This window comes from Eumetopias jubatus, unplaced genomic scaffold (genome assembly GCF_037043125.1).
Source record: "Eumetopias jubatus isolate StellerSeaLion01/CBP00866 unplaced genomic scaffold, mEumJub1_p1.0 scaffold_13, whole genome shotgun sequence".
Classification (NCBI taxonomy): domain Eukaryota; kingdom Metazoa; phylum Chordata; class Mammalia; order Carnivora; family Otariidae; genus Eumetopias; species Eumetopias jubatus.
In genome coordinates, this window is record NW_028274819.1 from 57466885 (window position 1) to 57493720 (window position 26836).

Sequence of the window (26836 nt, forward strand, 5' to 3'; positions counted from 1 at the left end):
AGGCAGAGGGAGAAGCAGGCTCCCGCTGAGCAGGGAGCCCGATGCGGAAGTCGATCCCAGGACCCAGGGATCATGACCTGAGCCGAAGGCAGACACTTAACCTACTGAGCCACCCAGGTGCCCCATTCTGGCATAATTATTAAAAGTACTTCCTTATACTCTCAAAAGTGCCCTGGCTGGGAGGATATTATACCGATACTCTACCTTTAGCCCAGCTCCTGGCAGATCCTAACTTGCAGGTCTGGCTTCCCCATGTGACTCAGCTCACTAAAGTATGGGCTCAACATTATTTACCCTGGCATCCATGGTATGGGCTCCACCTCATTCATCTTTATATCCATGACACCTAGCCTCATGCCTGGGGCTAAACAGATTGACCACTACAGGCATTCAAGACAGTATTTGAAATTAGCATGAAAAGCAAATACAAGGGACAACAAATTAGATTGATAAATCTTTACATCATGCTAAAATCCTGGTTCCAACTTTCACTAGCTGATGACCTTCTAATTCTTAGGTTTTCACTTGAAAAAAAAGGGGAGATATTATCTTTTTCACGGGGTGGGTAATTTTAAACAAGACAATCCAGGTAAAGTGCTTTAGCACAGCACCTCGCATGCAGTGAGCATTCTTAGCAGCAGCTATCAAAATGATGAGCACTCCTCCTGCTACCACAACTGTTTTTGCAGTAGGAAAATCAAACCAACACCTAACAAACATCCAGTAGGGACTCAGTAAGTGTGCACTAAATGAATGCTTGGTCTAGGGGTGCCTGGGTGGCTCAGTCATTAAGCGTCTGCCTTCGGCTCAGGTCATGATCCCAGGGTCCTGGGATCGAGCCCCACATCGGGCTCCCTGCTCCGTGGGAAGCCTGCTTCTCCCTCTCCCACTCCCCCTGCTTGTGTTCCCTCTCTCGCTGTCTCTGTCAAATAAATAAATAAAATCCTTAAAAAAGAAAAAATGAATGCTTGGTCTCATGCTAGCTGCTGGCTGCAGACCAGATTCTTGGACTACAAGATCCATTAATCAAAATTAGTTTCTAAGTCACAAGGTTTGACTCCCCTCAGTCCAGTTTTAAGAACAATTATAAAAAACCCACCACATACCCATAAGCACAGAACACGGCAGCCCTATCCAGCTGTGCTTTAGCTATGTTAACAGCTGTAACCTTACCCTTGTTGTAACTATGCCCTCTTTTAAAAAGTTACTCTTCTATAAGCATGCCAACTTAAGATATCTGGGTCCATCTCTACTGTTTTTGAACTGTCAGCCTCTCAAGTTTTAAGTGATTAATGTATATATAGAAAATTAGGAAGGCTTCAGATTGAGTCAATAGTTTTCTTGATCCTCCAATTACGATATCCTCTTTGCAATATATCCTTGTTGAACATTTGGAATGAATTAGGACTTTAAACTTCCAGATGTTTAAACTACTACTGTAAATTCAAACTCATTAAAAAGGGCAGATTTACTACCTCTACTTAGTTTTGAAGTCTGTTGTTCACCCTGTCCAAATAATTTATGAAACCAAATACAGTGGCAGGTAGTGTATTCTATTTATATAGTATTCACGGTGAGAAATAAAGGGCATTTTAAAGTCTGGAAATTAACTGCCATTTTAACCAACCTATAGATCACACTTATTGTTTCTAAGCTAGTAATTGTTTCCTGAAACCGATCTAGTAGAGGTTTTTATGCTAATCTGTACTAAAAATTACTCTGCTTTTTCTGGCCACAAAAAGCTGGCTACAGAGGAAGCATTTGATTACAGCAAGAAGACAGCTGCACCCACTCTCGTGAAATAAATGGACCTGGATCTAGTCCTTTGTGGTAGTGTCTTGGCAGCCAAACAAAGGTGGCAGCATTTCTACACCCAGTTTGTGAAGTCTCAGAAGTTTCAGGCTTTTTTTTTTCCCCAAAGAATCCACGTCGACTATAATGAACACATTCTAGAGATGCTGTGCTGAAAGCTGGCAATGGATAAAGCAGGAACATAAAAGGAGCCTATTCTTAAAGCAAATATTTCTTTTATAAACCATAAGAATGAAGTGGCTTTCATAATCAATTTTAAGATCGAAGGACTGAAGTACCTGGCTCTGGCACTTATTAGCTATATAATTTGGAGCAATTCATTTACCTCTGTGAGCTTGATTTCTCAACTGAAAAATGGGGATAATAGTGGCTTGAGTTTTTCAGAGAACTTGAATGATATATTCAAAGTGCTCTGTAAACTCTAAAGTAACATATAAATATTAATAAACACTGCAAGTACGATTTTCCTGTTTTATCAATCACTCACTTTATTTCTTTTTTATTGTTATGTTAATCACCATACATTACATCATTAGTTTTTGATGTAGTGTTCCATGATTCATTGTTTGCGTATAACACCCAGGGCTCCATGCAGAACGTGCCCTCTTTACTACCCATCACCAGGCTAACCCATCCTCCCACCCTGAATCACTCACTTTAAATAGCACTTTAAAAGTCGCTGTCCCTAAAATGAAATAAAAACCAGATCCAATTAAGTTACTGCAGAGGAACTCGCCTCAAGAGGGGTCTCTTCCAACTCAATCAATTACTATTTACCTCAGGGTTTTTGTTAGGAATTAAATAAAAATTACACAAAATTATTATAAGCATTTGTTCTCATTTATTTTTCAGGTAACAAATCCTATGTTAGGCTTCAACTGTGTAACTTTCCTTTCCCAAAAATGAGAGTGGATATGTCAAAAGCAAACCTTTCTCCAGTTAAATTTGCTAAGTCTTAAATCTATTTTCTAGTGTATTTCACAAACTGTTTAGATTTGATATAGAATTTTTTTTAAACTGCACAGGCTTTTATAGATACCCTATGTCTTTTTTAATTTTAGTAAATTTGATTCACTTAACTCTACCAAGTGTATGTGTAGTTACAAATAAGTACAATTGTAGCCCAAGGGCCAACTCAAGACTGTAAGCTCTAGTAAGAAAGTGCATCTGCTATTGCCAGCACTTAAACCTGGCACACAGTAGGCGTTCATCTAATGTTTGTGGAATAAACAGTCACAACACCTACTTTCAATTTAATCTTGCAAAAGCGACAATTTGTTTTATGTGTGGGGAGACCACCAATGACTCAATCTATCTTCAAACATCAGTTTGTGAAAATGCCTTAATAAATTAAGGTTTGGGGGTTTTCAATAAATTACCAATTTAGAGAACATACACAGATTATAAAAACAAATGATGGGCATCTTAAGAAGCTTACCTAATGCTAACTGCAGGACTGTTTTACATAATTATGGTGAACAGCAAACAGGGCTGTATTCTGCACCACCTCTCATCAAGATGAGGATTCTGTTTCCTCATCCCTTGTATCTGGGCCAGCCTTATGACTTGCTTTGACCAAAACAATGTGGTGAAAGTGATGGTCTGTGAGTTCTTCAGCTCAGGCTTTGAAGCTACTGCCTCTGCCTTCTTGGTACTCCGAGACCACTATGCCCTAAGTCCAAGATAAAAAGACCACATGGAGAGGCCCAGCTGTACCACTCCGCCCCTAGTCAATCTGCCAGCTGAATGCAGAGTGCCCATATGACACTAGCAAAAGAACCATTCAACCAAGCCACAAAACTGAGAAATGATAAACTGTTCTTTTAAGCCACTAAGTTCTGCGATGTGAGCAGTCATAGGTAATTGATGATAAAGTATCCACTCTTCATAGTGCAACCTGTGTTTTTTTTATAGCTGAAGAAACATACCCAGCTCAAATATTCTACCAAGGTCACACCACTTTTTCCCCCCAAATGCAGGCCTTGAATTCATGCCCCTGAGATCAAGACCTGAGCTGAGATCAAGAGTCCGATGCCCAACTCAGATCTCCCAGCCGACTGAGCCCCACCCAGGGGACCAAGATCACACCACTCGAGTGTCCTAAAAACTAGAAGCAGGTATTAAAAGGCCAGCTCTGTCTCCTTTACTGTCATCCTGTCACCATGAACCTGATCAGTTCTTTCTGCCAAAGACAGAGGCACCTCTTAGAGCTCTGGCTATAAGATAAACTCTGTTATCTTTTTCATAACATGAATGAGTAATGTGTCCTGATTTGACACATCGGCCAGCCCTGTCCCTGACAGGGAAATGCACTGCCAGCTATCATTAAGACCTGCACTCTATAAATGCACCCCATCCTGTTTTCTGAAACTCAAGTAACACTAACATATCCCAACATAAAATAATTCAATGACATCTCGGCAATTATATTAATTCGTTTACATTTTAGCTATCAACAATTTCACAAATCTTGAAAATTTGTAACGGGGTCATACAGCACATAATATTAAAAAACATCAGTTAGATAAACCTTATTTAGAAATTTCTTAATTAAAATGTCTTTTATATACCCAAGTAGTAAACCATATGCCACCCCCCAAAAGACCCCCCAAAAAGCCATCTTCAGTTGTGAAGGTGATATTTTTGAAAAAAGAATTTACCACAAGAATCCATTTTGTCCCCCACCAAAAATAATGTACCTGAACTTTAAACAAAATTCACATTTTATTTAGGTTGAAATAAACTATACAAAATTGATTTTCTTCACCAAAAATAACAGCAATATTTTCTGTATTATTCCTAGATAAACCACAAAACATTTATTTTTGTAGGTTTTCCAGGTTTTGTTTATAAATCAAGACGAGGCAGTAGATATAGTCATGGAAAAAGACAGAGGAAAACAGACAAATCAGTTGTCAGTATCCATGGTCTCTGATCCTGTCTTGACCATGAACAGAGGTGTTCAACATATACCTGCTAAAAAGCTTATGAAGACGTAGGTGTTCTACATACACTTGCTAAAGAGCTTATGAAGATGTAGGCTCAACAAAGGAATGTAAACAGCAACAATCCAATGTGGAACAACAATGGCAGGCTCTCCCATTCAAACTTTAACTGTACCTAGTTCCTTTAAGTTTATTTGATAAAGACAAAATCTCTACTGCAATCCTTGCCTGGCAAGCTCACGTAAGCTCACGTGTTTCTCTCTCTCTCTGTCTGGTAACTCCCTTAACTGTCCATTACAGATTTTTAAACATACTAACACTCCTACTATTCAAAGGTCACTCTGAACTTCATTGTAACATTTTATAAAATGTACTCCTTCCTCCCATACCTCTTCAAAATCTTTATCTTCTAAGAACTGGTAACTCAATACCAGACAATTGGATCCAGTGACAATGTTTTATCTAAAATGACTTAACTGAAACAATTCCCAAGTGCCATTAGCAGAGATCCCACAGAAGTGTAATGTGGCACTTTCAATGCTATCTTCTGGAACAGGTATGTCTCCAAAGCATGAGAGTTTAAACAGGGGCCATTTAAACAGGCAGATTATCAATGGCTAATGTACTCAATGAGAGGTCGACAGGTCAAGATACTCAGTGATTAAGTGGCCTACATACACCTGACAGCTTTTCTGTAAGATGTTTTCAAATTTCTTACAGATTTTTCCAAATATCAAACATAAGAGAAAGCCTACTTTAAGTCTTTTAGGTATTCTCAATGGTTTCTGAATTATCTGTAGGAAGCTCTGACTTAGTTGTATAGAGTTTAATGTATGTGTCCACCATTAAATCCAGATCATGTTTTATATCAAAATTTATGTTAAGCAAAGCCAAGTTACTTGACCTTTGATCTGTCAGAGTGTTCCTCAGGTATGCTTTGAGACGCTTTCGCCCATTTTCATAGCGTTCATTCTCAACCTTCATCACAGGAAGAATACATAGGACTTTCAGCAATGCATAAACATTAGGAAAAAACTTGATGTCTGGTAGATGCAGGGCTTCATAAATGGTGGATGGAAGCTCTATATCTTTCCCTCTGTGTTTCCACTTGATTCTCCAGCAATGCAGCTCAGCTGAGAGTGTGTCGGGATTGGGCAAGTCACTTCTGTACATGTCAGCATGGTGCTCCTCCGATGTATTAAATTTGAGCTGTCCCATGACAGAGGGTACAAGAGATAAGCATTTAAGAGCTTTGAGGTGCTGTTCTGAGAATATATCTTTCAGTTCCTGAATAATGTGTTCCACTGTTGGAACACTTAGAGTTTCTTTATAGTAACTCTCAGAAGTGAGCTGAGATTCCAGGTTACCTTGCTGGGCTCTGCGGAATTTCCCAGGGAGTTTCATCTGAATATCAAGCTTAGTTGCCAAATTTGTGGCTTCTTCGAACCAAAATTCATGATAAACTTCAATATTTTCCATCACTTCATTTAGTGAATGCAGCACTGCAGTCAAGCTACTGGCTGCAAAGAAGACATCAGAGGTTTGCCCTTGAAGGTTTTTCCCAAAGGCTCTTGTAAAAGATAGAACATTTTTAAGAACAACAATGGTAACGATGAAATCAAAATCTGTTACTGCACTACAGAGTACAAAAGCTCGACCAGCTATATAGTTATTCCATCTAATATTTGTATCACTATTTATACCATCTAAACATAAAACAAGTGCTTGTAGGAGGTCCACTAAAATTTCAAAAGCATCGTGCCTGCCTGTCCACTGAGAATGGCAGATTTCCTTCAGTTCTTTACCCTTTTCCTCATTGTTTTGAAAGAGGACAGAAATTACATTGTCAAGCTCCAAAAGCAATTGTGGAGATCGATGGAAGAAAGAACAAACTTCCTCAATTGTTCCTAACGCAACAGATACTCCCACAACAGGCACTGATTTTGCCAACCACATATTTAAGGCACAGGAAGAGCAAAGTGTGTAGACAGCTTGGGGATATTTCTCTAAAAGTCTAGAAGCAACGACTTTCATTTTGGAAGAAAATCCACTGGACACAATGTAAGCCTGGCCACGACAATACTCCATGTTTAACCCCCACTTCTCAGTTATCGTAGTGTGAAATTTTACAGCCAGAATTTCTGCATCAGCTTCATAAGGCAAGAAGCCCACAAATTCTTCTCTCAGGTTATGAGATTCATCAACAAACCTCACCAACACAGGCAAGTGTTCTTCCCCCGCTATGTCCACTACGTCATCAGTGATGATAGAAAAGAAGTGGGAGTCTCTCACTTCCCTGAGGGTCTCCTCCCGAATGCAGCTCTCACAGATGTCTAGCATCTGTTTCTGCTGTGTTTTCGAGCAAAATAATGTGTTAACTGCTGTTGTCTCAAAGCGCTTTCTCAGAACCTCTTCGCCAGAATTTATCCGGCACTCCAGCAGTGCTTGGAAGTTATCCGGAGTAAAGAGACCCTCTGGGATTTCATCAGTTTCATGCCCATCCAGAGGTATGTTTTGTTTTCCCATAAGAATCAAAATTTCAAATAAAGATTTTAAGTATTCTTTGTTTTCTTTCTCTTCAAGGGTTAAAGGTAAAATGTCTTCATCCTGTTCTTCACCCCCTTCTTCTGCACTGGGATTCTGAGCGTTGCTGTTGTTGATTTCTTTATGTTTTGGTTCCTGTTCAGAAGTTTCATCGACTGGAAAACAAAGGATTAATTTTATAAACAGGCTCATGAGGAACCATACAAACAACAAAAATTTCCATTTTTGACTGGTTAAATATTTAAAATTCACAAACTCATCCATTCAACATTCACAAGGCACCTCGTGGACCACAGACTAGGATACAGAGGTTACAGTAAGACACACTCTAGAGGAGGAGACAAAAACCGTATACAGATATGCCAACAGAATGTAGAGTATATGCAGGCAATTTTTAAGGCTAATATTAGACTACTAGACGTATCAGCCCAATCCCTTTGTATTTGGATAGGAAAACCGAGGCTCTGAGGTTGGTGCCCTGCCCACTGTCATACACACAACGCTGCCAGTCCTGGACGCTGTGGTCCTCTCTAGGCTCATTTTCTAATCATCATGGAAGAGTAGAAGCTCCAACAACAGAATGAGTATAACTTCCCAAATCCAGCACCCTGCCTCAAGCCACTCTCCTTCTGTACAGATTACTCTTCCCTCCTTTGCCTGACTCCAGATCTCCTCATCTACAGAGAGGGGAAATAATAGTACTTACCTCAGGACTACTGTGAGAATTAAATCAATTAAGAAAAGCACTTCGAATAAACACTTAGCACACAGACATAAAGACTTATATTAATAATAATAGCAACACAGTAGGAGGAGGGCACAGAGAAAGGAGGAATAATAGCAATCACTGTCAAGAACAAAAACAACTTCTCGTCCTCATTCTTTGGTGACAGAGGTCAGCTATCAGTCCCCGCAGAAAGGCTTCTGACGGGCGCCTGGGTGGCTCAGATGGTTGAGCGTCTGCCTTCGGCTCAGGTCATGATCCCAGGGTCCTGGGATCAAGTCCCGCATCGGGCTCCCTGCTCGGCGGGAAGCCTGCTTCTCCCTCTGCCTCTCTCTCTCTCCCCCCACCCCGGTCTCTCATGAATAAATAAATAAAAAATCTTAAAAAAAAAAAAGCTTCTGACTCCTACCCTCTATTAGGCTAAGTGTTCCCACAGCATTTACTCCTTAAAAATGTATCAAGAACTTATTATGCACCACACATTGGGTGGACGAAGATTCTGCTCTTGTCCTTCCTGCTGCCTCTCCTTCCCTACGCTGGGACACTCTGTCGGTGTGCCTGCCACTCCTACCACACCAAGAGCACAGCCCTAGTGGGGAGAAGGCAAAGTGCATGGCACAGTAGCACTCAATCAAGAAACTAAACTAACACTTTAGTCTCACAGACAGTTCCAGCCCATGGGACAATGCCTACCACATGCTTACATCATTCTCACGGCAGGTTTTGGACATAAAACATAATTATTTGTCCTGACCAGGTCAAGGCCTTTTTAAAAGGCATTCAGAAGTTGAGTCATTAATACCATCACTTACTTTTTTTCTGTTTCAGTGTCCTGATTTCATCTTCACTCTAAATGACAAGAAAAAAGAAAAAAAATCTTTAAGAAAACTGAACTCTAGCACATCACTGTAGACTCAGAAGTAAAAAGCATATCTTGACTCAAATTTAATTCCTTCAAGAGCATAAATTCCTTATAAGGAAAACATTCTTCAAACATAGAGATGACCAGAAAAACCAGAAGTATAATTTACTAATGACTCCAAGCTCATAATAAAATACTGGAGAGCAAAGAAAGCATCGTTTAACTTACTTTATACTTAAATCATCATAACTTTGGGTTACAAGTGTTTGCTGGCTAATAAAAGGCATGAAAAGTAAAGGATGGGCATTCCAAGGGGTCACAAATCATGTCCCCCCTCAATCCAATCCTGGGGGATGCCATGTAAGAGAGAGTTGTTGGATCCCAGAACCTAACAGAAAAGCTATGAAAAATCCCTGGGGAGCAGAGAGTAATGCAGTACCAGTATGGAAAAGAGAAATGGATGCACACAGCACAGAGGGCCAAGTGGGACATACATACCGGGTTAGACCGAGGAAGCACTTCCCAGTTGTATCCTTTTCTCTCCCTCTAACCCCCCACAATGCTTAAATCACAACCCACCCCATTACTATTCTGGCGCAGGCAAGCAGCAGTACCAGTGACAGCTGGAGTTAACAGGGTACCTGCTAGGCAGCATGGGAACATGATATTGCTAACAAGAACTGTCAACAGGCTAGCCAATCCAGAACATTCCCTCATCCCGTGAACTGCAGCTGCAAGGATGGCAGATCTGGAAGAGCATGTCTGCAGTAAGGTATCTGAGGTTCCCAAGGGGCAGAATACAGGGAAATGATAAGCTACAGGGTGGGAAGTGGCCGACTGCCTCACCCCTGGTACATATTACTAAGAAGAATGCTGATGTGGAGGACTGTTGTGGAGTGTCAGCATTCATCTATGAGAAGTCCCAGAAAAACAAATAAATAAATAGAGGGAAAGAAATGCATGAAGAAATAAAAACTGAGGATTTCTCAGAACTTAAAGATGTAAATCCAGATAATTAAAAAAACCATCTAGACCCAGTTTAGCAAAATTTAAAATGTCAAATATAAAGGAAAAAAACTAAAGACTTTGAGTGAGAAAAGCAGATCTAAAAAGGAGCAAGAATCAGGCCAGAGCATCATACTTCAATAGCAGTAACAAATGCAAAAATCAGAAAGCATCAGTATCACACAGACTGTATATATCCTCTATGTATCACTTAATAATAACACTCCAAATAAAAACTACAGTATGGTTTTAAAAAATAAACCTATGCCTGGAAACTAAAAACAAAAATAATCCTATGTTAAAGAAATAGGGGAATACAAAACACTTCTAGCTAATCAATGGAAGCACTACATGTCTAAAATTGTGGGATACAGCTAAAACACACTTAGACATTTACAGCTTTGAATATACATAAATATGAGCTAAACATTCAAGAAGCCAGAAAAAGAGCTAAAAAGTAAATCCCTCAAATCAAGAAGAAACCGGTAAAATAGCTCACAAGTGCAGCAATCATTAATAAAAGTAACTACTATTTCTTTGCAAAGACTATTAAAATAATCTTAGGTTCAGAAAAAAACAAGCATTCCAAAATCCTAGATGCAGTTCATGAACTCTTGAAAACAAATGAAACACAAGAAGAGAAAACCAATAAATAAATCAAAATGGCAATTAAAATATTCCCTCACCCATCCCAAGCCATCTGATGGTTTTATAGTTTAACTTTCAAGAGCAAATAGTATACACCTTAAACAAATTTCTCTAGAAAAACTGAGAGGAAAAAAAGGAAAGCTATCCAACTAATTTTATAAGGCTAATAGAACCTTGATATCATAACTGGATAATAGGAGTACACGAAAAAAGAAAATTACAGGACAACACTTAAAATGATAAATGCAATATCCTAAGTAAAATATTAACCAACTAAATCAAACAAATGAAGAAAGATATACTGCAATCAATTCGGGTTCATCACAGGAATGCAAAGATGGTTCAACATCAGAAAACCCATCAATGTTATTCACTGCCTTAAAAAAAAATCGTGAACTTTTCTACTCAACAGATGCAGTGAAATCTTCTGGTAAGTTCAACAAGTTATGATAAAAATTTTGAATATGGAGACTAAAAGGGAATAAAAGGAATTTCCTTAATAAAAATTATCTAACAATATCAACAACAAATGTCACACTTAATGGAACAAGACAAATGTACCAGTGGTGACATTCCTGAGACTATTCAACACAGCACTCTTAGGGGTGTAGTAACTGTAGTTACTAAACAGCAACACAGGCAACAGAAAAATTTTAAATTATAAGGATTGGAAGTGGAGGATGATACAATCAACTGCATAGAAAACTTGGTGGACTATTAGGATTAATAAAAAGGGGTCTTCAAAATTGCTAGAAACAATCTCAACCAGAATACATAATCTATACCAACAAAAACGACAGTGTATTTAGGAAGTAATTTAAGGAAGAATGTACATATTGTTCTCTTTTAAAGAACTGCAGCAAAAACCCTGAAGTTATTTCAAATTTTTTACTTTGTGCATTCCTAAAAGTATTTTTTTAATTTTTAATTTATTTTAAAGATTTTATTTATCTGAGAGAGCATGAGCCAGGGTGGGGGCGGGGGAAGAGGGAGAAGCAGACTCCCCACTGAGCAGGGAGCCTGACTCCGGGCTCGATCCCAGGACCGTGAGATCATGACCTGAGCGAAAGGCAGACACTTAACCAACTGAACCACCCAGGCACCCCTAAAAGTATTTTAATAGTGTTTTCAAAGAACTAGTATTTAGTTTTGTCAATGATTGCTATTACTTGATAGCTGTTTTTTTCTCTTTATGGATAGGTCTAATTAATATTGCAAAGATGGTAATTCAAAACATTCATGATGAAAATCCCCATACAATTTATATAAGACAAAAGAATTCTCAAATTCACCTAGTGGGATAAAGGTCCACAAATAGCAAGGACAATTTTGAAAAAGAAGAGTTAAGAAATCACTGTATTTGAAAGTAAGATATATCATAAAGCTATGGTAATAAAGACATACAAACTCCAAATGGATCAAAGATGTAAGTATGAAAGGTAAACATAGAAACAGAAAAAATGAAGAAAATTCGATGAATGTTGCTTTAAAAAGCACACAGTAGGCAGAATGAAATGAGAAATATTAAATACACTAGCATGGATACCAAAAGGAGGAGAAGAAATGGGAATGGTAACAGTGGAAGGAGGAAGAAAAATAAAATAAGGGTCTTGCTGGTGGCAACAATGACAGAAAGTCATGGACTGAGGAGTCTCAGCAATTTAATGCTGTTCACCTAATGTCAACAAAAAACCAGGTAGGTTTCAATCATTAGAACTAAAGGGTATCAAATTCCTATTACTATAAAAACATGTATAAATGATGCCATATACAGAGATTTAAAAGCTTTTTCTAACCCTGACAGTATTTAATAGAGATAGAACCATTACTTCTAGGTAAAAGTATCCATGTCTTAACTTTTATACTTTCCCTTTCTTTATCCCTTTGTGCTGAATTCTGGAAATATCCCTCAACTCCACTTTCCTTACTATAAAAGAAAAGGTAGTGTTTTTTGGGTTTTTTTCTTCCCAGGAAGGGAATGTGCTAGTGGTCTAAAACTGACAGCATATTTTGGCCCAAGTCAATGAGTATCAACGGGCTAAATTTGAGAAAGACTTTCCAATTTAAGTACTACTAATCATCTCACATCCATACTACTTCAATAACCACAGCATTCACTTCCCATGCTACCTGTGAAATAGAGAGTAACTTGGGTTCAATTTTAACATGAATGCATCTATATTTGATGTCACAGTATTACGGGGGTGGGAAAGCCAAAAGCACACTGACGTACCAATTCTTTTATTCGTTTTCTGTGTCTACTATGTGGATTGTTCAAATGACTGGTAAGATCAAATATTGTTGGTATTGCATTATCTCGAAGAACTGTCCTATAAGGACTCTGAAAAAGAAAAACGTGTTAATTCAGAGACAGTCTGTAAGAATGTATTATTACACATAAAGAAAATGCTATGTTAATGACTTCCCCAGTACTCCTTCAACTCCAGCTCTAAAGTGTAGAGACTTGCAGAATGACGATGTCAATCCAGATTAGCTTATTATTTCTAACTCAATTTTTGTCTTTGCCCTTCTGGCAATCTATTTTCAAAAAGGAATGGAATTGATGGTAGGCATAAAAAATAAAATGTATTTGCATCTTGCAAATATACTTCTAATTCATCCTCCCAGCGACTTTGTCTGTTCTGCCCTTCCATGAGCCCACCAAATCTACAGTAGGCACAAAAGTTTCTCCATCTATCGCTTTGTATGTTCTTTAATAATTCTTCCCTTCTTTACCTGCTGTTCACTCCACTTTCACTACTATTACTGAGAAGCATCAAGTATAAGGAAATAATATGGGACTGCATGGGACCCAAGAGACCTAGGAACTAGTCCAAACTCTACCAGTTACTCACTATGAGATCCTAGCCAAATATTTTCCCTTTTTGGACCTCAAGTTTCCTCTTCTGAATAAAATTCAAGTATTGAACTAGACCAATATTCCCCAAAATGAAATTATTCATAAACTAATGATAACACTTGCATACCATTATCTGGCACTTTTACATAATCCACTCATTTTTAAGTTAGAATTGTCTTAGACAATACAGACTATAAAATAATGATTTTGATGAGCTAGTTACATACATACATATTTTTTTAAAGATTTTATGTATTTATTTGACAGAGTGACAGTGAGAGAGGGAGCACAAGCAGGGGGAGTGGGAGAGGGAGAAGCAGGCTTCCCGCAGAGCAGGGAGCCTGATGCGGGGCTCGATCCCAGGAGCCCGGGATCACGACCTGAGCTGAAGGCAGATGCTTAACGACTGAGCCACCCAGGTGCCCCTAGCTAGTTATATTTTTTAACACATACTGTGAAACTCCTAAAATAAAAATTGACTAATGCGCCACTTGAATTCATTCATAACCATGATATGCCTAATTGGACTTCTGCAAACACTGAACTAGGTATTTCTAAATTTCTAATTCTAAGTTCTTATCACTGAAGGATGATTATTCTCTATTCTAATTCCTGTTAACCTAATCCAACCTGGCTAGAAGCTGGATGCATACTTAGATGTTGACAGTCTTCAACAGCCAACCCAGAGGTCAGGTAGGGACAAGAAGTTTATTAACAGGAAGAGTAACAGATGAATAACTGCATACATTCCCCTCAGCTAGTCCAAAGAAACAGTGCCTTTAATCTCTTCAAAGGTCTACACTGATAAAGACAAACACTCTTCTTTTTAAAAAGCTTTCTCGGGAGCAGTGATTGTTTCAAAGCTGACTATTAAAGCATGTTCAAACTATATGTCAAACAAAAATAACAACTATATTTTTTTTCACCCAGGGAAGGAAGGTTAGGATGATATGAAGAAAAAATATATGTAACTAAAGGGAACACATTATCTTGGGTTTTATCTCAAGAGTTGTTAAACACATTTGGGAAGTATTTCTATTCAGATTCAATATTTTCCAGTTCAACCCCATGCCTCACGGAAAACACAAAGAAGAAAATTTTTTTTTTTTTTTTTTTTTTTTTAATCTATTTCTTAATGACACTCAGCTTCTAGTGCTGGGCCAATTATCCTGAGTCTACTAGGAATTTTGAATCAGAGATTGATTAGGGACACAATCACTGAAGGGAGCAAAAACTATACTGTACCCCAAACACCGCATCTTTCCTGCTTAGCAAACAAACATGTCACAACATACACAGTCAACTCTTGATATCTTACCAATTACTGAATAAGGAGAGGAGGGATAAAACATTCTTAATGCATTTCTTAAATTCAAATCAAATTAATTTGCCATAAAGCAAAGATATTACAGACCAAAAAACAGAACATGAATTAAAAACATGTTGCTTTTTATAAATACTGATTTATAAGTTCACATGCGAAAAAGAGCTATATTCAATTTACGTGCATGACAGTTTTAACTCAGTATCACGATTTAACCTTTAACTGCTGAACTAAGGTTTGAGCATAAAGCAGTGATTTTACTCTAGCATCAAAGATAATATTTGGCTTTGGTTGAAGTAGCCATGAATGTTTACTGATGAAACCTTCAACGCCAAACTAATAAAGTCAAAACTCTCAAACATTTGGATATAGATATCATATAAGCCAGTTTTTAATAGCAGTATCTTCTTCTACATGTGTAGAAAGAACATCTTCTCGTATTTGCATTAACTTATTCAAGACTGAAGAATCATGTGGAAATTTAAAAAGCAAAAATAGTTCATCTTTCTGTCCTATGCTGACTAAACAAGAATATGAGTGAACTATAATTTTACATTTCTCACATTAATCTTACTAGAATTGTCTGTTAAGTAGACCATATTTATTACTAAAATAAAAATGCATATGTCTTGTATATTTAAAATAATTTGGGATATTTTTACTTAATGTCAAGAACATAAAAATAGTTTGCCTTTTAAACATATGAAATCCCTTATTTTGGTTGATCATTATTACCCTCTTAACAAAGCAAGGCAAAAATATCCCTCAAATATTTGTGATTAAACTGTTGAACCGGAATTGGCTCACCTCCCAATGACTTCACAAGTATCTGCTTCAATTAATTTTGAGAAATAAAATAACCCAATCATTCTTTAGTTTTCTGATGCCTCTGCAAAATGTATCTGAAAAAAATATCAAAATAAATTGCTGCGTAACAATATATAGTGTATCTTCAAATCAAGTTTATGTCTATCCCAATATCTGAGATGATACATTAGTTATACCTAAACAAGAATATATTATTTAACAAAATTGTCTTCCTAACTAATTTTTAAAGTGTTTCAAGTCTGCTTCATTTCGATCAAATCTGCCCTATTTGTGTCTCTTATAAGTCACAGCAACAACAGAATTACAGAGGGTTAAAAATCTTAAGATCTCAGGAATTATGTGGTTTAATCATTAGAATTTGGGGCCCAGAAAGGGAAAGTGACATGGCCAAATTCACACAGTTAACAGTAGTAAGGGTGAGAGACCCAGGTCTTGATACGAAATTGAAAATTACTGATGGAAATTTTTTTCACATTAAATATATGATTTGCTTCTTGTAACTTGCACATAAAAATTAAGGGTTGGTTCTAACAGTACATATGGAAACATGAAAACAAAGAGCTACCTTTCTCAATGAAGATTTCACTCATAAAAAAGCTCTGGAGAAGTTGCTCCAAATAAAAACACAACCTCTACCCTAAACAAACACTTTAATATCCAAAATTTTCTGAAGGCTGCATTAAGCAACATAAAAGTGGCAACCTCTGGTGAGTAGGAATGGGGCATCAGAAACGGGGGGTTAAAAAAGATCCCGGGTTTTTAAGAACAAAAGAGATACCAATTAGCTCCGAATTTGTCTTCAACTTTGAAAAAAGTGGTGGGGTGCAAGGATATACTCCAGCATTATTAAATATTTACATTTCCAACCAGATACTGAGTGAGAGAGAGAGAAAACAAACAACTCAAGCCCTTCTATTACTTACAGTTCTACAGATCATAGAGGTCTCAAAGTGTTTGGCACATAATCGATAATGTTTATTTAGTTGATCAGGTGTTTTATCTTCTAAGTCCGCTCTCCTACAATTCTCCACCCACTTCTGGCATCTATAAATAAAATCAAAATACAATTATGAAATATGAGTTCAACATTTTTATTTCAGCATTCAGCTATAAGGCAAATATATATTATAGACAATGGATTCCTGCTCTCCTCTCCCTGCAGAACGTAATTTGGAAAAGCTGATTGATACCAAAATGAGAGCCAGAAGAAATCTTAGATATCATTTAGTACATTCAATTACAGACAAGGTTAAGAAGTAACTTGCTCAGAGTCATGCACAAAATCTGCAGTAAAACTAGAACTTCAATCTGTGTCTTTCAATTCCCAGGACATCCTAGCACCAGAGAGGACTTACTTATCACTAGTTCAAGCAAAACGTTGCACAACCATGAGACCCACGGCCTAACATTCCCCTCAGGATTTCAACTTAAACAAGGATATAAAAGAACATTGCAAAAAATCAGTAAACAGATGTTCTATAAATCATTGGAGTTTCTTCCAGGAGCATGATGCCTGTGTTCATGTGCCTTATTATAAACATGACTTATTATCTACAATATGTACAGACTAGGTTGCAAGCTCCATGACGGCAGGGATTGTACCTACACAGTCTAGTACACAGAAGGTGTGGAAGATAATGAACAAGACAAAGTCCATGCCCTCTTGGTGTTCACAAATCTGCAGAAAAATAATTAATAATGACAACAATGATGATGATGCATACTAAGCACTTACTATGAGCCAGACACTGTTCTAAGTCCTTTACAAAAGGGTACGTTATCCCCCGTATGCAGATGAAGAAATGAAGGCACAGAAATGTTAAGTAATTTGCTAAAGCTTACAACTAGACTTTTCTTTCCTTCAGTCCTCAAGTTTCTAGGAATAAAAATGCTGTCACAGCCACAAATTTGAAAACGTAATTCACTCTACAATCGCATCATAGTATATTCTGTCTTAATATTACAGTTTACCCCTACACACACACATGCTGACACTTAATTCTCTCTACTCTCAATATGTAAAACCATGGTGAAATGTTGATTATCTAACTGAAAGTAAAACCACACCTAAATTGTACAGCATTTCATTCAACCGAGAAGTATTACTGCACAGTAATGATACCTAAGATGTCCATATTTTAATATTTTTACACAGTTGTGCACTATGATTTCATAAACATTTCATGTTTCAACATCCAAATATTTAGTACAGAAACTGTCTCACTAAAAAATAATTTGCCATACTGCTACAGCTGTTTGTTTTTTAAATCTTAGATCTCTGAAGACCTTCCATACAGAATGGTACTGTCTGTATTATCTCTGAACTAAGTTGAGACAGCTTTCTGATACCACAAACATTCAGATTCAATCAAGAATAGACTGGGCAGATAGCCCAAATAACTACATCTATGTCTGCCATATCAATACCTAGAAGTAAATCTAGTGAAAGATGTGCAAGACCCTCTAATTGAAAAAGATTTAAAATAACTTTAATAAATGGAGGGATATACAAGTTCATGGACTGGTACACTGAATTCTAAAGATACCAATTCTCCTCAAATTGATTTACTGATTCAATATAATCAAAATCCCAAAAAGTTCTTTTGTGCGTGTCTCTTTGTGTGTATGTGTGAAAAGGAGAGAAAGGGAAAAATGACAAGATAATTCTAAAACTTTTTATATAGAAATTCAAAGAACCAATAGGCAAGATAATCTTGAAAAAAATAAGTTGACTTACGCTATCAGATATTAAAACTTATTATAAAGCTTAGTAAGAGAGTGTGGTACTGGCACAGGATAAAACAATGAAATAAAACGGAAAGCTATGGACAAAGTTTTTTTCAATACACAGTGCTGAGTCAATTCGATGGCCATATGAAAAAATTAATCTTGACTCCTACTTTCACACCATGTGCACAAAAATAAGTACCAAGTGCACTATAGATCTAAATATGGAAGGTAAAACAATAAGCTTCTAAAAGATAACACAGGAGACTATCTCCATCACCTTGGCATAGACAAAGATATCTTAAAGAAGGCAAAAAAGAAAGCACAAGCTCTAGAGCAAAAGATGAATTAATTTGGCTACTTTAAAGTTAATAACTTTTCTTCATTGAAAGAACCCAATGAAGAGTGAAAAGGCAACCTATAAAATGGAAGAAGGTATCTGCAATACATATATCCAACAATAGATTCATATCCAAAATATGTATTTAGAACTCCCACAGATAAATCAGACAATCCAATATAAAAATGGGCCAGAGATCTGAACAAGTAACTTACAATAAAAAGGTTATCCAGATGGCCAATACACATGAAAAAAACGTTCATGGAAAAAAAATGGCTCAATCTCACTAGTCATCAGGGACATGCTAATGAAAACCATAATAAAATATTACTACATAGCTTCAAGAATGACCACAATGTAAAAGAGATAATACCAAATGCTGATGAGAAAGTGGCACTCTTTGGCAATGGGAATGAATGAACTAGCTAGATCCCACAAACATAATGCTGAGTAAAATAAGCCAGTAGTACATCTATGATTCCTTTTATAAGAAGTTTAAGGATAGGCAAAACTTGCACCCGGCTGGCTCACCTGGAAGAGCATGCAACTCTTGATTTCGGGCTTATGAGTTCAAACTCCATGTTGGGTGTAGAAATTACTTAAATAAATAAACTTAAAAAAAAAAAGAAATCAGATGCCATTAAAAAAATAGGCAAAACTAATCGATGGTGATTATGCAGAAAAAAAGTTAATATAGGAGGCCTGAGATTGCTATCGTTAGAAAGGCCTGCTTGTAAGGATGCCCTTTTGATTGGTGCCTGGAAGAAACCAGGTTAATAAATAGTTCCCTATATCGACATAAAACTTTCCCTAACTGATAAGGTGGCTCATTGTACTTAAGACTGTGCAAACAACATGATTTATTTTTTTTTTAACAATATGATTTATACCAAACATCTGCCTTCCTTCTTGTTGTCTAGAATTGTAACATACGCTTGGCAGAGTGTGTCTATGTGACTACATCGCAATAAACACTTTGGGCACTGGATCTCTAATGGGCTTCTCTGGGTAGAAACATGTTCTATATCTCAAATGTTACCTGGGTATTCATTTCATAAAAATTCATCAAGTCTAGACTACTAATTTTACACTCTTTTCTATGTATGTCATATATCAATAAAAGATTCCCTCACTCTGTCCCTCATTCTCAATAACCAACTAATCTAATTGTATCAAGTAGGACAGTGGCTCTCACTAGGGATAGTGGCATAATGACTGGGAGGGCCTCAAGGGAGAGGGAGTTTGGGATCTTAGTAATATTCTATTTTTTTTTTTTTAAATCTGGGCGAAAGTTTCATGGACAGGTCACCCTGAAAATCCAACAAGCCACACAACACTTATGATTTGTGATTGCCTGTGTATATACATTTTATATCAATAAAGTTATGAGAGTTATATATGACTACAAGCTTTTTACATACATGTGTGTACATGTATGCGTGTGTGTATATATATGTATATATACTTAAATACTTTTAAGGATATACATAATTATCTCTCAAATTGACCACTGTCTCCCCTTTCCTAGCTCTCCCTGTCACTGTTCTGTGCCCTGTACTCCCGAACTCTGTAGCCTTTTCCCTTAGCAGAGTGAAATGATTCTCCGAATCCACCCAGCTTCAACTGGTCTTTTGCCTTTCCCTAACCCCTTCTCCACGCTGCAGAGTAAATGTTGTTTTTTTTTGTTTTTTACAATTTTATTTATTCGAGAGAGACTGAGCACACATGAGAGAGCACAGTGGGGGGAGAGGGAGAAGCAGACTCCCCAGTGAGCAGACAGCCTGACACGGGGCTCACAGGGCTCAATCCCAGGACCCTGGGATCAATGACCTGAGCCGAAGGCAGACACTCAACAGACCGAGTCACCCAGGTGCCCCTCAAACGTCATTTCTTGAAGGAAACTTTTCCTGATTCAGATGTGTATACATATGGGTATGACTATGTATATACACACACACATAGGAAAGACTCCCCTTCCTCTCTGTATATGGTCTCTCAACACCCTTTATTTATCCTACTGTATATTATTATCATGAGTATGAACATGCCCTAGTATCTCCCTTCTAAAAAATTCCATTAACCTGGACCCTCTGCATAGCAAAACTAGAGCCCATTTTCCCTGTCTCCACTTTATTTCACATTCTTTCCTCCATCAATTCCAAGGAGGCTTCTGCTTTATCTCTTTTCCAATGAAACTGCTCAAGATTATGAATTATTTCAATCCTGCCAAATCCAATGGTCATTTTCTATCATTTTAATCACCCTTCCAGTATTATTTAGCCTTTTAATTTATTTTTCCCTATGATGGTCTCCTACTTGCAGCATTTTCAAAAACATATTTCAAGGAACACTAATCAACTGTTCCATTAAAATAAAAAAAGTTTTATGGTCAAATAAGTTTCAGTAATATTACATATTTTATCCTATATCATGTTTCTATGGGACTTTGAGGACATTAGTTAATTTCTCTGTGCCTGCTTTGTTCATCTGAAAGCAGGGACTATCTCAAAACCTACTGCGAGGATTAAATGAAATAATGTACATAAAACACATAGAACACTGCCTGGCACAGAGAATATGAAGTATTCTATAAAAACTATTATCATTACAACTCAAAGCATTGGTTGGAGGATTAAAGGAGATATGAAAGCACTTTAAGATCATATTTTATAGATGTGATTCTCAAACTTCACAGTCTTTTTACATTCTCATTGAGGACCCAAAAAGCTTTTGTTTATCAATATTTATCATTACAGAAATTAAAACCAAATACATTTAAAACATATTTATTAATTCATTAAAACTCACAATCCCATTATGTTAATACAGGTAATATTTTAATGAAAAATAACTGCATTTTATAAAACAAAAAACATTTAGTGAAAAGAATGGCACTGTCTTCCATCTTTGCAAATCTCTTTAATGCTAGATTCTCACATCTGTTTTTGTATTTAATCTGCTGCCATATGTGGTTCTGGTTGAAGTATATGAAGAAAATCTGGCGTCACACTGCTATGTAGTCAAAAAAGGTAATTAAAATATTCCTCCCTTACCCACATTACTATGGATATTCTTTAATACTACACCAAAACTCCACAAGTGGTGGTTTCTTAAAGTTGAGTTGCGATGTGGAATCTGAAACCAGCCCAATGAGCTTTTTCACTCTATTACATTGAAATCTTATACTTTGAATAGGGCTTTTATCTGTGCATGTCTTTGTAAAATTATGAATTGGTCAATCTGGAAAATATCAGTCCAGTCAGTTATGCAAACACCATTATACAATTTATTTAAAAAGTCATGTTTATCAATATCACCATCAATCTCAACAGAAGTCTTAGAGTTGTCAAGCTTGAAGTGGTGCATATAAATTTTCCAAAATTCTAATTTTTGCTTGAATGTCAATTGTTTCCCTTGAAGTGGCAGGCTTTTGTTTATTTCTGAGAAAATATCTACCAAACACTGGCATCTGTATAACCATACTTAGAAAATTTTAGAAAATATTAACAGACAACTTATCAGAGCAATGATGTTACCATGTTATGGAGCTCCTCAGAAACTCCAGTGCACACTCCTGAAAGAACGAGTGTGAAAAAGGCAAATAACGTCAGTGTTATTATGAAATAATTTTACCTTGTGGACTCCTTGAAAGGGTCTTGGGGGACCTTCATGAGTGCCCCAAAAAACACTTGTTTTACATTTTACAAGGCAGAGTACATCAATTCTCAATTAACTTTGATTAAATTGCCAAAAGAACCTTGGAAGACCTCACCACCTGAGGGGTGAGTTAGAACTAATTGCCTGAGAAGGAAGAAGAGGGCTTCAATTGCCCACCTCACTCTAATAGGAGCAATTCATCAGCTCTACTCGTACCTTCATCTCATCTGGGGATGAGCTGCCCCCAGGTTCCTGCCAAGCCTTGGCATTAGTCAAGCCATCCTGGGGCGACCCAGATTTAGGCAGGTTTTTTTTTTCCTTTAAACTTTAATTTTAGGTAATCTATGACCTCCCTACCACTGCCCTAAAGGGAGTTGATTCAATTATTTTATAGTTAAAAAAAAAAAGGAAAGGATAAGTAATGGGGATAAAAGGCACAGCATAGGGAATAGAGTCAATGGTATTATAACAGCACTATATGGTGACAGATGGTAGCTACGCTTGTGGTGAACATGGCATAATGTATAGACTTAGTGAATCACTACGTTGTACATCTGAAACTAATGTTGAACATTGTCAACTATACTTCAATTAAAAAAAACTAAAATTAAAATAAAAAAATAAAAAGCACATTAATGCCACCTTTTCTGAACCAATAAAAGGTACTATATTTTGAAATTCTGCACTGTGCCCTTTATTAACTACACTTTTGAATTTTAAATTACTTCAAATAGCTGTTTATAAAAGTGTCCATGGAATTTACAAATATAACAAAAAGGAAATGTACTATTTAATAGCATTAAATATACTATATTTTTAGTTAACAGTATTAGTTAACTTTTCAAGGATAGGGTGGCAATGTCACCTTTTATCAACCTTCCCCACAACTCATTTACAGAAAAAAATTATAATAACCCTAAAAATACTGTTGTTAATTCAATACACACTTCTGAAAACTACTTCTTTATTATAATTAATTCTCGACACGGTAAAGAAGAAAGTGTCAAATACAGAAGAATTTGAAATCCTCAGTAAGAGGAGATTTGGTCTGGATAAAAAGTTAGGATCTTGAAGATATTATGTTAACTAAAATAAACCAGATATAAAGGACAACTGTATGATTCCATTTACATGAAGTACACAGAACACACAAATTCATGGAGACTGAAAGTGGGTGGGGCGGGGTGGGGGGAGGGAAGGAGTTACTGCTTAATGGTACAGTTTTTGCTTGGGGTAATGAAAAAGCTTTTTGAAAGGGATTGGCTGTACAACACTGTGAATGTAATTAATGCCACTGAATTACACACTTAAAAAATGGTTAAAATGGCAAATTTTGTATCTTACCAAAATGTTTAAAAATTAATAATGTAATATATACTGAATATACATTAATACTGTATAATGTATATTAAAGTGCACTTAATACACATTTTAAATGGGTGAATTGTATGGTGTGTGAATTATATCTCAATAAAAATGTTTAAAACAAAAGTTCATAATTTGGTCTCGAAACATTCAAAGGATTCTGACATAGAAAATGGCACAGATTTGCTCAGTGTGACTGTAGGAACATAACTAGGACCTCCAAAGCATAAATTATAGGGAGACATAATCCCACTCAATACAAGAAAGAAACAACAGCCAAAGCTGTCCAAAATCTTGAAATGTCCCTTCACAAAGCAGAGAACAGTCTTTAGCAAAGGCCCACCTGTCAAGAATGCAAAGGGCCCTAAAGGGCCCATAAAATACCTTGATAATGGAATGCAAAATTGTGTCTGACTTTTCTCAAGTAAGGTCCTTATATTAGATTCTCAAAGAGGACAGACTGCACTAGATCTAAAAATTTCTTCCAAATTTGAGACTGTACACCCCTATAGGTCATACTCCCTCCCCTCTAAGGAGTGTAACGAAAAGAGCATTCACTACAGTATACGGACACAAATGACCTGTGGTCCAGAATCAACTAATGTTGCCCTTATTATGCAAGTGAAATATACTCTCAAGATTGCCCTTGGGCTAAAATTTAGGTAAAAGGAAGATAATGCGTAATGGGATAAGGCCCAGTCAGATTCAGATGTTCCTCTTCCCTGCTCCCATAGAACCCAACAGCTACTCCTCACTCTTCTGAGCTAGTTCATCCTCACCTCCCTGAACTTTAAACACCAGGAATGCCCCAGGGCTCAATCCTCGGATCTACTCCGCTTTATTTACCCCAGAGCATGACTTTAAATACCCTCTATAAACTGAGAACACCCATATTTACAATCTCTAGTTTGAAAGTCTCTAAATTCCAGACTATCTTTTTATGGTTTAAGCTCTAAAATATTTAGGTTACTGATCTAAATATGGGCCATTTTGAGTTCATTTCTGGATATTCCTGAACATTTATTAAACTCTTCAAACTTCACATGTCCCAAACCAAACTTTTAATATGTCTCCACCAAACCTGTTCCTCCCAGTCTTCCATAGCTCAGTAAATACTCAGGTTAAAAAAAAATCTTGAGTTATTCTTGACTTCCCCTTTTCTCTTACCAACCTACATCTAAACCATCAACAGATTCTGTTGGCTTCACCTTCAAAACGTTTCTCAAATGCCAACAGTTAACCCCCTCCTCCTCTACTAACCTGGATTACTGCAATCAAGCCTTTAACTGGTCTTCCTGCTCTCACTTTTGCTTCCCTACAATCTAACAAGCAGCCAGTGATCCTGTTTAAAGTAGTCTCTCTTCTCTAAACTCTTGGATGACTTCCTGTCTCGCTCAGAATAAAGGCCATAATGCTTTACATGGCCTAAAATATCCTACACAATTCACCCCTATCATACAAACACACACTGTTTTCTGATTTTTTCCCTCTCTCTCCTTCCTTAAACCAGCTCTATTGTCCATGGACTTCTGGCTGTACCTGTAACATGCATGCCCTGATTGCATTTACTGTTTCCACAGACCAGAAGGCTCTTCCTCTAGATATCTCCATGGTTGGCCTGCTCACCTACTTCTGGTCTTTGCTCAAATTCACCTTCTCAGTGAGACCTTCTCTGATCACCCTATTTGAATAGCAATTGTGCCTCCCTTGCTACTCCTTATTATACCCCCCAACATTTGCCTTTTCTCCATAGTATTTATCACCATATGACATATTGTATATACATACTTGTCTATTTTCCTCCACTAGAATATAAACTTCAAGAGAGCAGGGGCTTTGATTTGGTCATCCGTACACTCCCAGTGCTCAGAGCAATGCCTAGCACATGGTAGGCCTTCAATTAATATTTGTGGACCTAATAAATAGGATGCTATATTATAATCGCCTTCTTCTATATCTGTCTCCTTAACAGACTGTGAGCTTTCTGCAGGCAGCAACACTGTCTCTCTCACATCTGAATTTCCAGCACCAAACACTAGTGCTCGGCACACGATAAGTGTTGGTTTGAAATGAACGCATCAACAAGGGAAGCCAAGGAAAATTCTTCAGACTTTCACAGTCCCTACTCTGTCACTCTTTAAATATAAGTCAGAGTGTGGGTTACCTCAAGGAAAAGACTTCAATACCAATTCCCACGCCCACAGGCGTATACCCCCCCCCACCCTACCCTCCGTTATCCCCAAGATAACCAAGTGAGACAATGAGTTAACGGTCAGAGCCAGAATTTGAACCATGAACAAATCCGCTGGAGGAAGTACTTGTGACTTGACGAGATCAAAGAAGGTGACCGGACTCCAAAAAGAAACACTGTCCCGGGGGTGGTGGCAAGGAGAGGGAAGGGCCCTGGTGACCCCAACCATAGGATCCAAGTGCCTCTTTTGACAGCTAAGGAAACTAAAGCCTAGAGGGAAAAGCGACCTGCCCGAGATCACCCAGCAAGCTAACCAAGGCGAGAACCCAGCTCATCTCGCCTGCGCGCCGCCCCAGTTGCCTCTTCCTTCGGGTGGTGCCCGCCGCGCCGAGCCCCCGCTGGCGCACGTGCTCCGAGGTCCCCGGGCGCCCGCCGGCCCGCTGCTCAAGGCCCGTTCCCCACCTGCCGCCGAGGCTGGGGTCGAAGACCGTGGCCCACTCCCCACGCAGCCCCGGAGCCGGCGGTTGGCAGCGCGCACCGCGGAGATGGGCCCGGGCTGCCGGCTCCGCGCCCGCCGCTTACCTGGCCGGATCCCGCGGGAACCTGAAAAAGGCCAGGTCCGACTGCGTGCTCTTCCTCGTGCAGTTGGGGGCAGCGCAGAAGTTCGGCATCGTCGCCCACCCGCCGGCCGGCCCAGCCCTCCCCTCCCCGCCTCCTCAGGGCAGCCCGCCCGCCCGTCGGGGCCGGGGAGGGGAGCCAGGCCGGCCGGCCGGCTCGGCTAGGCCGGCGCGCCGGGGGGAGGGGCGGCGGGCGAGAAGCCGCGAGGGGCAGGAGGGGCGCCGCGGTCCGAGGCCGGGCTGGGGACGCGGCTCCACAGTGCTGTGAGCGGCCGGGAGGATTTACCGCCGCCGCCGCCGCTGCCGCTGGTGCACCTCCCGCCCGCCCGGGACGCTGCCGCCTCCTTCCCACAATGCACCCTGGCGCCCGGGGGTGCCCTCTCTTCC

At 38.3% G+C, this 26836-nt stretch overlaps 1 protein-coding gene across 1 annotated transcript; it reads right to left on the minus strand.

Annotated features, from left to right (window-relative positions):
• Positions 1–2274: 2274 nt before the first annotated feature.
• Positions 2275–26592, minus strand: THAP12 (THAP domain containing 12). The gene is made up of 5 exons (XM_028116028.2): positions 26415–26592; positions 16476–16596; positions 12774–12881; positions 8838–8874; positions 2275–7456 (listed from the first exon to the last, which is right to left on the minus strand). The coding sequence occupies exons 1-5, from the start codon at positions 26501–26503 to the stop codon at positions 5523–5525; spliced, it is 2289 nt and encodes a 762-aa protein (XP_027971829.1). The 5' UTR covers positions 26504–26592; the 3' UTR covers positions 2275–5522.
• Between the last annotated feature and the right edge of the window lie 244 nt (positions 26593–26836).